We start from the raw sequence: 14344 nt of genomic DNA, 5'->3' as shown, positions 1-14344 counted from the left end.
CCACCTCCTCCAAAACATATTGAACATCATTTAAAAAGTAGGAGTTTGTAATGTATTTTAATCTTACATAATATTTTTTTCTCTTCCAGAATGTTCCACATAGGAGTGTTCCTTTTTGTCAATTAGAAGGCCAAACCCAGAATAGAGGACTAACTCCAGCATCTCAGAGCTTACCAACCACTTCATTGTCTCCAGCCCCTGCTGGAAATACTCACCTCCACCTTTTGTCCACGTCTTCTGCCATTCTGAAGACACCTGAACTTATCCCCACTGCAAAAACTTTCAGACCTGGTGATGGTTTTCCTTTGCTTCAATTTCAGCCCAAGCCTGAATTTAAGCCCCTATCCTTCCATACAGAAAGAGTTTCTCAAGTTCCCTTCAGTCCTCTGCCACAGCCAAGAGTGGCTTGGGGATTATCTGATTTCTTCCAGCCTCCTTTGCCAAAGAGAGCAATGGACACTACTTCAATGTCCCATTTGAATTTGAGCCAGTATAATACTGAAGCCATAAAAAAAGCAGTTGAGCAGAAGAAATGGGCAGAAACAATAATTACAGAAATTCCTAAGCATGTGAACTTGGATCAGTATGTTGGACAAGAAAACTTGACACCTCAGCAGGACTCTGCAACATTTATAAAACCAGAAAAACTGTTTGATGTTAAGCCAGGGCCCTTTGAGATACCTCCTCAGAATTCTTTTGGACTTCCATTATTGCACCTGCAACTTAAACCTCCTTCTGTATTTTCCTCTGCCTCAAGAGCATCAGTTACAGTTCCATCAATACCTATTAGAACTGTAGCAGAAGAAAGCAAATACCCAAGACTATCACTACTTCATTCATGTCTATCCCAAGAAAATATGGTAATGATTTTTGCAGAGTGATACAAAAGCACAGTCCTGCCTTTTCCATACCATAAATATACACTCAGTGAAAAGCTCTTACACACTTCTTTTTTTTTTTTTTTTTTTTTTTTTTGCGGTACGTGGGCCTCTCACTGTTGTGGCCTCTCCCGTTGCGGAGCACAGGCTCCAGATGCGCAGGCCCAGCGGCCATGGCTCACGGGCCCAGCCGCTCCGTGGCATGTGGGATCTTCCCGGACCGGGGCACGAACCCGTGTCCCCTGCATCGGCAGGCAGACTTTCAACCACTGCGTCACGAGGGAAGCCCACACACTTCTTTTTAAAGAAATAATGCTTCTCTTATTGAAAACAACATATAAAATTTGGTTTAAAATAATAATGGAGTACCTTAAAGGTTTTAGGTCTTTTTCGTGTATCAGTACCAGAGTTTTCTAGACTCTTTCAAAAAGATGTTTCTGAGATTCTGCTCAGAGAAGAAATAAGAAGTAAAATAAAATGACCAGTGTTCTTGTGTGTGTGTGTGTGTGTGTATGTGTATGAGTATCTGTCTGTCTGTCTAGAGAGAGAGCATTGTTTGGGGTTCCTAGCAATTGTGATATGATTCCCTTCAAATCTACTACAGGTTAAAATTGTTAAATTTAGACCCAGATCTGTAAGTAGTTTTACTTATTAAAAAATTATATCTAATTATATTATCTAATTATATCTAATTATATTTAATTATATTAAAAAATTGTATCTTTTAAAAATACTTTAAACACAAAGATTAAATCTTTATAAACCCACCAAATCATCTTTAAAGTTGTAACCTTTGATTTATGAAATTAAGATTGTTTAGGTTCTAGTTTTATAAGTCAGTATAGTTGAGTATTTGAGTAATTCATTCTCTGGTACACTTTTAAGATTTGAAAATGGTGCTGGGAAAAGAAATGGTCATTCCTTAGAAAAAGTACTTATCGTGCCTTCCTTTCTTCTGAACGTATTATGAACAAAAAAGAAAGGATTTTAAAGGAGTGGAAAAGTAGACATTTTGGGAAGGTTCTAAAGAAATATTTTTAATTAGAATAGTATAATGAACCCCCAAGTTACCATCACCCAGCATCAGTGGTTATCAACATATTGCTAATCTGTTCCATCCATAATCTCCACCCGTGTGCATCCTCCCTATTCCAAAGAATTTTAAATCAAAGCTAGACGTTATATAACTTCATTTATAATTTTAAGAAGGAAGATTTTTAATATGAAAAAGAAATGAAGAAGATGAGGACTTTTAACATAATTTCTGAAATAAAATGCCCAGTTGAAATTTTCAGGAAATGATTTCTAAAATCATTTGTACTTTAAGATCTGCGTACTCGTCTTACCAGTCCAAATCAGTTTGTTTTCTTTGATATGTTCTATTTCTTGCACGTCTTAGTTTAATTTAAACCAATGTGTTTCTCAGTTTTTTATTAACATATTGCCTAATTGAGGTTTGTAATTTTAAATTACCATGCTTTGTTTTTTTCTTATAGTACCAAAACCCACAACTTATTCCACTTGAAAACCTTATTGCATTTAAACAAATGCAACAAAAATTAACGCATAATTTATTTGAACAAGGCGGTCCTGGACACCTCCAGCTTCTACAAGTCAAAATAGAATCATCTGAATTGAGACAAGGAAAGGACAGTAAAAAAAGGCAAGTTTTAAGTGAAATTTTATTTGAGCATATACCTGCAAATGTACCTGCAAGTTTATTATTAGTGACAATAATATAGTTATAAGATGGAAGTTATCTGGTTCAACCTCCCAGCCTGACACAATTGCGTATTCAGTTTCCTTGTCAAGTGTCATGCATTTGAACACATTTTGTGATGAGAAAAATTCCTATAATGTGAGAAACAAATACTATTATTTTTTACATTTTATTAAGGAATTCTTTCCTGGCATTCATAGGCTAGAGGTTTCTTTTTACATTTTTCTCTAACAAGATGAGCAGTCATCTTTTGCAGCACAAATATTTGATATCATGAAATCTTCCATATACTGTCCAATACACTGAAGTAACGTTTATTGTTATTCTTCTTACCATATCCTCCAGACTCTTACAGGAAGCAGTGATGTGAATTGTTTCAGGGCACTAAGAAATGCGCATGTAAAAAGCAAGGCTGTGACTTCTAATGAAGAGCATTTATAATGTTTTACTCATAATGGATGTTCAAAACATGTATTAACTGGTAGATTATTACTTAGTTTAGAAAATACTTTAAAAATTTCACATTTATCAGACCCTAAAATCTACTACCAGTGCTCTCTTTCCAGAAATGGTCTTTCCTTCCATCTTTTCCAGGTAAACCCTCTTCAAAGTAAGTTTTCCCCTTAACTTTTTGGGCTCTCCTTCCTCCTTGCTGGGATTTCCTCCTTGCTGAGGTGACTGAGTTTGCCTAACTTCTTCAGATAGGTGAATAGAGGTATCCAGTAGGGTTTCTGGGGCCAGCTTAGAATCTGCAGAAAAGAGAATTTGAAAATTACCTAAAAGGTGTAACTCTAACCTGGGACTCTAGTGACTAACACAGAAAAGTCAGTTCAGTAGTAGAGGAACTAGAAATAACTTTCATGGGTCCCTGCCTTCTGCTTATATTTGCTTGTATTCTAGCAGAATATCTTGCTAATTTAATTAAATGGCACTGAAAATAATTTATTGACAAAATTTTGATAACTGTCCCACTGCATAGCATGATACAAATGAAAAACTGATGTTACTAAAATAGTAAAAATATATTTTACACTATTGTTTTTAATAGACAAAGACGACGAGCTGAAAAAGAGCTGCAAGAAAAAAGATCAGAGAAACTAAGGAGAAAACCAAGTGTGACTTTCCAACCAGAGGATTTCATCATTAATGATAATGATTCAGAAGTAGTTATGAAGCCCAAGGTATAGAAAAACTATAATACATTCTTCCCTGGTCTGCATGTACGCAGAGATTAGAATGTCTGTGGTTTATCTAGTCGTCTGATTGCTGGAAGCTTCTGATTGTGACTAGGAGAACCTTAACATCATTAAGCACATAAATCTCTGCTGCATCCCTCTGTGCAACAGTAGACAAACAGTTGTGAATGTGAAAAGCAACTTGTTGGTAAATCAAAAACTGTAGTTTAGAGCATCTGCTTGTGTGACTTATATTTGAAATCACTCTTCCTTTTTTCTATGACGTCTTAATGCATATCATGTTATTTGGGTTTCTCCTATGATAGTTTCACCTAACTCTTTTAGGTGCCTCTAGATTTCCCAAACATAGGTTTGTTATGCAACCTATATTTTATATCACATCTTTGCGAACATTCCTTCTAAATTTGGTGACTATTTACCTGTATTTGCAACAAGAGTTTAAATAAACAGAAATAGTTTTGTTTACTTGAATCTTAGCACCCTTTTTTCAGTAAGTCCTCAAGAACATGTCTAGAGGCATTTAGTAAAATGTTGAGTCCATGAACAGTTTTGATATTATTTGTGAGTTAAAGCTAGTCTTGCAGGAAAGAATTGCATATTGTAATTTAGTAACTGCATTAAATTGGTAATCCTCTTTTTTATTGTTTGACTTGTGAATTTCATAAGTATCTTTGTGGAGTTACATTGATAGAGTAAATAATTTGATAGAATAAATATTTCTAGAATTAAAGGATTTTAAACTATACCTAAAAAATCAACATTTCTCATAGCTATTGAATTTTTTTTTTCAAAATAATGACTGTCTTTGAGTTAATCATAACTTGATCATTTGGGGATTCATTTAGGAGCAACAAGAACATCATGGTTCCCAGCCTTTGGAAGACTTTGACATTCCTTTTGGTATGTATATGCATGATTAATGTCACATCTCCATTCAGAGTTAAAATCAGCTTTCTAAAAATATGTAGATACCTACCCACTTCCCCGGGATACTGGGAAAAGCAGAAATGTTTACATAAGTGTTGTATGTTGTAAGCACTGTTAAAATGTTAGTTATGATATATGAAAAAAGTATAAAAATATGTAGATAAAAATGAGACCAAATTGCTTTCATGTTATCTTTGACAGGATGGTGTTTATGTGTGTATGTATGTATATGTGTTTGTTTTGATGTGTTATCTGTTAGAGCAGTGGTTGACAAAGTATGGCCCTCAGACCAGATCTGGATTACACCTGCTTTTGTGAATGGAGTTTTATTGAAACACAGGCATGCCCATTTATTTACACATTGTCTATGACAGCTTTCACATTGCAGCAGGTTCCATTTGTTGCAAAAGGGACCATATGGTTCACAAAGCCTAAAATATTTATCATCTGGCCCTTTACAGAGTTTACCAACCCCTATAGTAGAGCAATGCAATTAATTAGAATCTCAAATAAGATATTGATATATAAGGCCTAAAAGGAAATTATTGGAGAACACGCCTGGAGTCAAATTAATCATAGAAAATACATGTACATTAAAGTAAAGGAATCAGTTCAGAAAAAAGAACTTGTTCATAGATAGTAAATTCTTTTCTTTCTTGAATTGGTCAATTCATTTCTTGCCACTGAATGTGCATGTTCTCCAGCCTTTCTCTTCAGTATTTTTCACACATATACACACAAACACTCTTGTGCCTCTGCAACCATTCACTCTCATGACTTCAGCTCTTAAATTTTTTTGATGACATTCAAATATACATCTTCCTCCTCTTTCTTTTCTACTTTCCCCTTAAATTCAACATGTTCACGGGAGTTCTTTGGTGGCCTAATGGTTAGGATTCTGGGCTTTCACTGTGGTGGCCCTGGGTTCAATTCCTAGTCGGGAAACTGAGATCCCACAAGCTGCATGGCGTGGCCAAAACAAAAACAAAAAAAACATGTCCACATTTTTTTTTTTTTTTTTTTTTTTGTGGTACGCGGGCCTCTCACTGCTGGGGCCTCTCCCGTTGCGGAGCACAGGCTCTGGATGCGCAGGCTCAGCGGCCATGATTCACGGGCCCAGCCGCTCCGCGGCATGTGGGATCCTCCTGGATCGGGGCACGAACCCATGTCCCCTGCATCGGCAGGCGGACTCTCAACCACTGCGCCACCAGGGAAGCCCAATGTCCACATTTTAAACTGGCATTTTCCCATTAGTGATATCACCACTCATTTGATTGGACAAGATTTTTACCTTGGAAGTCACCCCTGATTTATCCCTCACATCTGTTACCCCATTCCTTCACATAATCCTTGGCCTGGTGCTCCCTCCCTTTTTGGTGCCACGACCCAGCATCAGGCCTCTGCGTGCTGAGCAGTTGTCTCCTCACTGACCTGCTTAGCTTCTGTTTCTCAGCTGCTTAATCTGTCTGGTGTTCTCCTTTTCCACACACTTGTCTTAAAACCGTTTTCTTTTTCATTCTTGATAACATTCTTTCTCTTCACAAAGGTGGTACATATTCACTGGAGAAGATTTAGAAAATGCAAGTAGAAAATAAGACCAATATTAAAATCTCCAATAATCCTTCTGTCTAGAGATAACCAGTGTTAATATTCTTCTAGAGTTTATTTTCTGAATATCCCTACTCTCTATATATCTATAAATTATATATGTGTGTGTGTATATATATATATTTATATATAAAAAGAATACCTCCTCTACTTGTTTATAACTTACTTGTTTTTACATACTAGTATTAAGGTATATATCTTCCCATTTTACTAGATATTCTTCTGCAATGTCATTTAAAATGACTGCGTAGTACTCCAGTGAATGTATATTGTGTCATTCCAAACAACAACAATTCTCCAATTCTGTGACATCTACTGGGTGTCCTATAATTCAATTCCATTCTAACACTAATAACCTAGAGTTAGCACAGACCCCAGAGGTTAAGGAATCAGTCCCAAAAGACTCCCTATTTCCTTTAGACACCAGCTGCAAATGGGGTCCCCCAACACCTGCATTTTTGTCTGGTCACATATAAATTCAGGGATTCCCATGACACCCCCACCCCCTACCAGCAGGTTTACTAATTCTCTAGAACAACTCTAGAACTCACAAAAGCACTTTATTTGTGGTTACAGTTTCATTATAAAGGATACAGCTCAAGAACAGCCAAATGGGAGAGGTGCATAGGGCAAGGTATGGGGTTTGAGGACACAGAGCTCCCACACCCTTTCTGGGTGCACCAATTCCCAGCACATCCACTTAATCATCAACCTAGAAGCCCCCTTAGCCTCGTTGTCTCAGGGTTTTTACTGAAATTTCATTACATAGGCATGATTGATTACATCATTGGCCATTGGTGATTGAACTCCAGCTGCTCTCCCTTCCGTGGAGGTGGGAGTAAGGCGGGGCTGATAGTTGGTTCCTCTGGTGACCAGCACCCATCCTGAAACTATCTAGGGGCCTGCCAGGAGTCATTAGCCTAAACTCAAATATGATTAAAAGGGGCTCATCATGAATAACAAAACATACTCCTACCACTCAGGAAAATCCAAGGGTGTAAGGAGTTTTGTTCCTGGAACCAAGGACAAAGACCAAATATAAATATTTTTTATTATACTACCAAGTGCCATCATTGATACTCTTTTATTCTACTTAGACTCCCTGGGTACTCTCCCAGGAATATCCACATCAAAACCTAAACTCCCATAATAGTCTTTGGACTTTGATTCTACTTCCTGCTGAATGTTTCCTCCAGGGTGGAAATTACCTCAGGTACAGCATGTGCAGTCTGAATTCATTATCCCTTCCCTACCAACTGGTTTGTTCTTCTGTGTTCTCTATCTCCATTTGTGTCACTACCAACTTAACATCAAAACACACATTATTCTGAGTTCTGCTTTCCCCTTCCCCCTCTCAACCAGTCAGTAGCCAGTTCTTGCCTGTTTTACTATCGTTGTAATTCTAAAATTTATCCTCTCTCCTCTATTCCTCACCATTACTAGGTACTTATTTGAACTGCTGCAGCAGCCTCATCTATCTGATTGCCTTACTTTAATTTTATCCACTCAAATTTATTTTCACACACTGGCTGGGGTGGTTTCTCTGGAACATCCGTCTGACCATATCATTTCCCTGCTCAACAACTTCTACTGGATCTTCATCAGTCAGAAGAATAGGTTTCTAGCCTGGGCATACAGAGTCCTTCACAATTTTGGTTTTAATTCTACTGAGCTGCCTGTGAGGGTCGACTTAGATACCACTTCACTCAGAAAGTCCATTTTGGTAACATCTTGACACTGAATTCCTCACCTCCCTTGAGTTAGGTACTCTGCTTCTGGGCTCCTGGTAATATATTGGCTTCTCAATGATTGCTTCCAATGTTTTGTTGTTATATTTAAGAAAAACTCCAGGATAATGTTAATACTTCAGCTGGATTGCATTTCATGGCCTCTGTAAAAAAGAAAGTTAAAGGATGTCAGGATGCAAGTACAAATACAGACCCAGGTAAAATGCTATTTCACTTTAATTTTTAAAATTCATTACATTTTGCAATATTTAATATATATCAACTTTTTTTTCAAAACAGTGATTTAAAGGGAATTTAAAATTATGTGATAGGGACTTCCCTGGTGGTCCAGTGGTTAAGACTCCACACTACCAATGCAGGGGGCCTGTGTTCAATCCCTGGTCATGGAACTAAATCCCGAATGCCTCAACTGAGAGATCCTGCATGCCACAACTAAAGATCCCTCATTCCTCAACTAAAGATCCTGCATGCTGTAACTAAAGGTCCCGCACATGGCAATGAAGATTCTGCATGGCGCAACTAAGACCCAGCGCGGCCAAATAAATAAATATTTAAGTAAAAAATAAATGAATAAAATTATGTGATATTAGTTACTCATCCCAGCTTCTTGTCCCCAGCCCTGGTATATACTTTACACATTTTAAACTAAAACTAAATTTTAAATTGAATTTATGGTAACTTTATTAAAACGTAATAGGTATTTGTTTAAAAATGCCATGGACTACATCCTAAATCAGTAGAAATAATATATATTCTAAAATTTTTTATTTTTTGGCTGCGCCATGCAGTATGTAGGATCTTAGTTCCCTGACCAGGGATTGAACCGCACCCACTGCATTGGAAGAGCGGAGTCTTAACCACTGGACCGCCAGGGAAGTCCTGGTAGAAATAACATTTTGAATTTGGGTTCTCTGTGCCATAATTGACTTTACTAGAATTTTATGCCTAAGATTGAGAGGCCTGAAGCCATGGCTACTGAAGTTGAGTTAGGAGGAGAAGGACTAGATTGGGTTTAGTGTGGGAAGAATATATGTAACTGTGTCCAAAAATAGAGGAAATAAATGTTGGAGGAGCTATTATTTGGAATTTTGCCTGACAGACTTCTTCATTAATGTAATGAATGAATGTATTAGGTGGTTTCCAGTATTTTTCTCCTATGAATGATGCTTCAGTGAGTAACTTCTTGCATAGAGCCTTTTTTGTTGTCGTTGTTCATCACTATGATTTAGCTAACTCTTTTACCCTTTACCAATCCAGTAGATTAAAGAAAAAGGCCTCTGTTATTTTAATTTTTATTTCTTTCTGAATGAGGTTGAGCATGTACAAGTTTTTTTTTGATAAGATTTTTTTGATGCAAATGGTGAGTGTGCATTTGAGAAACATTCTTAAATGTATCTTTGAGAAAGCCTAGGAGGTACTTGACTGCTCTGTAGTCTTCTAAAGTCAGCAGCCTATTTGCTAGAAGTTTGTTATTCATTCAGGTGATCAGGCCCAGGATATAAATAATAATAAAATCTAAAATTATCATATTAATTAAAAATTAAATTCTTAAGCTGTCTACTTTTCTACCACATTTTATACACAATATATAAAAATCTGCACTTGTATATTTAATTTTTTCTGTGCTTGTGAAATCCTTTTTCTGTTTTCTCTTTTTGTCCCAAATCTCCTAATTGACTACAAGATAAAGATGCTGGTTCTCAAGAAGTTGTTTCTGAATGTCATAAAAATCAGCAAATCATTTCTTCCTCATCAGGTGTGATTTTTTTCTTTTTTTTTCTGAGAACACCATGACTAGTTAAAGGTTATGTCTGCATGACGGCTGAAACAGGAGTTACCGACCCCCATAAAAAAAAAGCAGTTAAACCAATCAATTGATTTAATAGAGATAGAATGATAATTTAAGTATTTTCACTTTCTTTTTTTCTAGTTTTTAAAAAAATTTATTTATTTTATTCATTTATTTTTGGCTGCATTTGGTCTTCGTTGCTGCACAGGGCTTTCTCTATAGTTGCGGCAAGCAGGGGCTACTCTCGTTGCAGTGCGTCGGGTTCTCATTGCGGTGGCTTCTCTTGTTGCAGAGCATGGGCTCTTGGCACGCGGGCTTCAGTTGTTGTAGCACATGGGCTCAGTAGTTGTGGCTTGTGGGCCCTAGAGCACAGACTCAGCAGTTGTGGCGCATGGGCTTAGTTGCTCCACGGCATAGGGGGATCTTCCTGGACCAGGACTCGAACCTGTCTGTGTCCCCTGCATTGGCAGGTGGATTCTTAACCACTGTGCCACCAGGGAAGCCCTTTTTTTCTAGTTTTTTGGTTGTCACGTGGTTTAAATTCAAGCCTTGGTGCCAAGTTTCCAGTACTCAGTATTGCAACGAGTTATATTTTGCTTGTGAAATTTGAAAGTAATGTTCTATTAAAAATGCAATGCTAGGGGAAAAAAATACAATGCTAGGAAATAAGATTAGAGTTGTAGGACAAAAGTCACAGAGTTAGACTGCTGACTTATTGTGACAGGCTTCTATATTGTTTTGAATAAGAAGCTAATGACTTTTGTAAAATTAAGATATTAAACATTTTAAGTGGTAAAATTTAGCTATGGTCTTTATATATACTAAGAACTACTGAATTGTACATTTTTAAAGCAGGTGAATTACATCTCCATAAAGCTGGTTAAACAAGCGAACAAGCAAGAAGAAACTGTGGAAAGTAAAAAAATAAATTAGTTAAGATTAATTTCCTAAAGCCTGGTTTTATTGAAATTTTAAGCAAGCAGAACTGACTTAATATATCTGAAATTGAAAAATGAAATTATAGCATGTTCTTGGTATGACTTAGATATTTCATTATTCTTGTGAGCCATTCATATGAGAAAAGCAATAGTCAATATGCATCAATTCTGAATTATTCTAGAGTAATTTGCCCTTAGAATAGAATACAATTTGCTTTAATTTATTTATACCTATGAAACTTCTACTTAGATTTTCAACAAATATCCTTTTTTTTTTTTTTTGGTTGCGTTGTGTCTTCTTTGCTGTGCGCAGGCTTTCTCTAGTTGCAGCGAGCAGGGGCTACTTTTTGTTGTGGTGTGCAGCCTTCTCACTGCGGTGGCTTCTCTTGTTGCAGAGCACGGTCCCTAGGGCACGCGGGTGTCAGTAGCTGCAGTGTGTGGGCTCAGTAGTTGCGGCACGCAGGCTCTAGGGTGCGCGGGCTTCAGTAGTTGTGATATGCATGCTCAGTAGTTGTGGCTCGCGGACTCTAGAGCACAGGCTCGGTAATTGTGGTGCACGGGCTTAGTTGCTCCGCAGCATGTGGGATCTTCCTGGACCAGGGACTGAACCCGTGTTCCCTGCATTGGCAGGTGGATTCTTAACCACTGCGCCACCAGGGAAGTCCGTCCAACAAATGTCTTTAATGTTGTTTGTTGCTAACTTTTTCTTACCAAGTTAATGACATAGAGCTATTTACAGATTTTTTTACTATCCTGATTTTTCTTATTTTTAGAACATGAATCTTTGAATGTTCCTCAACTTTTGGCACCAGATGTATATGTGAATCTCAAACTTTCCACTGAAATATCAGAGAAACCTCTGTCACCTTCAGCAAGTGAAACGGTACTAAATTTGGAAGTTTTAATAATACCTTTGTGCTAAATTTTATTATGGTCATCTGCATTATTCAGTTGTATAGGTGAAATGAGGCCAAAAATCTCATCTACATAGATTTGTTGGAAAGGTCAAAAATTAGCTTAAAATTTAAATATTGTGCCCCCAAATACTGTAAACCAAAACCATCACACATACTTCCTGAAGTTTGCCCTAAGTTAGGCTTATATAAGCTCTTCTTGCCTTGAGAATTAAACCTTTTTGGGGCAGGGGTAGGGTAGAGTGGCCGTACTAGAAGTAAAAAGAATGTAACCCTCTTTGATTTTGTGTGTTTTGGTTCAGATTGGGCACACTTACATAAATGTGATTGACATTGAAGCTGATGATCTACACAAGTTACCTGTTAGAGAAGAGCCTTCAGATGATAATAGTATCAAACAGCAAAGCAATTGTCTAGAAGTCCCATCTTCTGCAGAACTACATTACATGGCAGCTTCAGTTACTAATGCTCTTCCCCTGCACAATTTTAAGGGTCAAGGTAATAATTTTTTCTACTTTTAAAATAAATTTAAAACATTTTGAAAAATTCTTTAATATAGCATTGTTACCCCTACTTATGTCTCTTAGCTCTCCTCCTCCAAATCCACTGTAATTTTATTTTATTTTTTTAATAAATGTATTTATTGATTTATTTATTTATTTTTGGCTATGTTGGATCTTTGTTGCTACGTACAGGCCTCCTCTAGTTGTGGCGAGCGGGAGCGACTGTTCGTTGCAGTGTGTGGGCTTCTCACTGCAGTGGTCTCTCTTGTTGCGGAGCACGGGTTCCAGGCACGTGGACTCAGTAGTTGTGGCTTGCGGGCTCTAGAGCACAGGCTAAGTAGCTGTGGCACATGGGCCCAGTTGCTCCGTGGCATGTGGGAACTTCCTGGACCAGGGCTCGAGCCCATGTCCCCTGCATTGGCAGGTGGATTCTCAACCACTGTGCCACCAGGGAAGTCCAAATTCACTGTAATTTTAGATGTTTATATTCACATTTAGAAATGTTCTATTAATCTTTTAAATACCTTGTTTATAAGTTTAGAATCAATCTTTTTATGCCTTTCTTTTCTTGATAGAATCTGGCAATTCTGCTATGGATTTATTTTTTAAACCTGCAGAAGTGTCTCCAACCTTTCTGGATGGAAGAAGCTGGAGAGCAGGCATTCCAGAAGTGAAGGAGCCTTGCATCACCTCACCTCCACCATCAGACATACAGCAGGACAAAGGTGAATGCCCTAGATTTATAGCATAACTTTCCCCTTTCTCTGAATTACCGTTATATTAGAAATAAGCACTAAAACTTGATCACTGCAGAGGAAACCAGAAAAAGGGTTTTTCCCTTGCTAAGGAGAGTAGGGGCAGATAGGTAAATGAGATAGAGTCATGGTTCCAAGCCTGGGACCCAGGAATATTGTGCAAGGAAACTACAGATCTGTTTGTGCATATGTCTTTTCTCAATTAATGAGGCTAAAAATAAATATCCTGTGGAATTTCATGAGTGTTTTGGTGTTAAAAAGGAATTCTCATATTTTAGAAGGTGGGAAGTTCTAGAATAGCACATAGAAAATACACAGGCTTGGTAGCCAATAGTACTTTATTAGTAAAATATTCAGTTTTATAGTCATAAATCAGGTTGCATTATTGTAAAATATTTGCAAGATTTAGAAGAATGTTTCTCCAAAACCTAAACTTATTACATGCTGTGAATCATTAGATTAATCTAGTATGTAATCAGACTTCCTGCAGCAGAGACCTAATGCCTCTTCTGGCTTCCACAACTGTTGGGAGGAATGGACCTATCCTTGTGGTCATCAGCTGCTTGGGTGCAAAGTCCAGCACTGCCTTTTCATTGTGCATCAACAGCAGACACTCAGGAGATGTGAGGAGCAAGGAAGGGATGGGTAGCAGGGAAACTTCACCTTAGGATGTATTAGAGCATGTGTATTACAGCTGTGTATACAATAAGTACCAGCATTTCAGATTTTGAAGGCTTTGTCCTCTCTCTCCCCTGCCATGGGACTGCTAGGTGCATGGGTAGTGGAGGGAGGATGTCTGAAGCTGACAGTCTTTCAGGCTGGGGAAGTGTGTGGGGGAAATGAAAAGACCTTGGCTTTTATCAGTAGATTCAAATAGAACAGACCTGGCTTTCAGTCTCAGCCCTGTTACTTAATAGCTTGGAGACTTTTTGCAGGTAATTAACTTTATCTGATCCTCACTTGTATCTCTGTAGGATACAACCTCATAGAGTTGTCATGAGGGTTGCATCTAGCCAAATGCCTGCGACTACTTAAGTACCCTGTTCGTTTCCCTTCATTTTCACACCAACTTGACTTTTGAACTTCTGACAAACTAGAACCGGACTGATCTCCCTGTGACCTCAGAATATCTTAGGACAGCATTTAAAATGACTATAAGCTACAGGTTAATTTCCTCCATCAGTGAGATCAAGTCTGTATTCAACCTTTTGGAAGATCCTTCTCTGAGGAGATCAGTCATGAAAATATGTCAGTGGACCCTTCTACTATTACTAAAGAGAACTTAAAAATGCCAATTTAAAAGGAAGAGTTTTATATTGTGAAATTAAATTCCATCATGGTATACATAGTATACTTTAAAGAGTCAGA

The 14344-nt window shown here is 37.6% G+C and overlaps 1 protein-coding gene across 1 annotated transcript in view; it reads left to right on the top strand.

Moving 5' to 3' along the window:
* CPLANE1 (ciliogenesis and planar polarity effector complex subunit 1) overlaps positions 1 to 14344 on the top strand; it is a 131259-nt gene that overhangs the window by 53516 nt on the left and 63399 nt on the right. Inside the window, exons 33-40 of the mRNA XM_065873637.1 lie at positions 90 to 860; positions 2375 to 2541; positions 3647 to 3779; positions 4640 to 4694; positions 8170 to 8274; positions 11578 to 11702; positions 12021 to 12216; positions 12839 to 12946. Of these exons, the coding sequence (XP_065729709.1) occupies positions 90 to 860; positions 2375 to 2541; positions 3647 to 3779; positions 4640 to 4694; positions 8170 to 8274; positions 11578 to 11702; positions 12021 to 12216; positions 12839 to 12946 (1660 nt within the window). The remainder of the gene's footprint in view (positions 1 to 89; positions 861 to 2374; positions 2542 to 3646; positions 3780 to 4639; positions 4695 to 8169; positions 8275 to 11577; positions 11703 to 12020; positions 12217 to 12838; positions 12947 to 14344) is intronic.

Source organism: Phocoena phocoena, chromosome 3 (assembly GCF_963924675.1).
Source record: "Phocoena phocoena chromosome 3, mPhoPho1.1, whole genome shotgun sequence".
Classification (NCBI taxonomy): Eukaryota; Metazoa; Chordata; class Mammalia; order Artiodactyla; family Phocoenidae; genus Phocoena; species Phocoena phocoena.
Note: the sequence above shows the minus strand (reverse complement) of the source record. Positions and strands in the feature narration are given on the sequence as shown.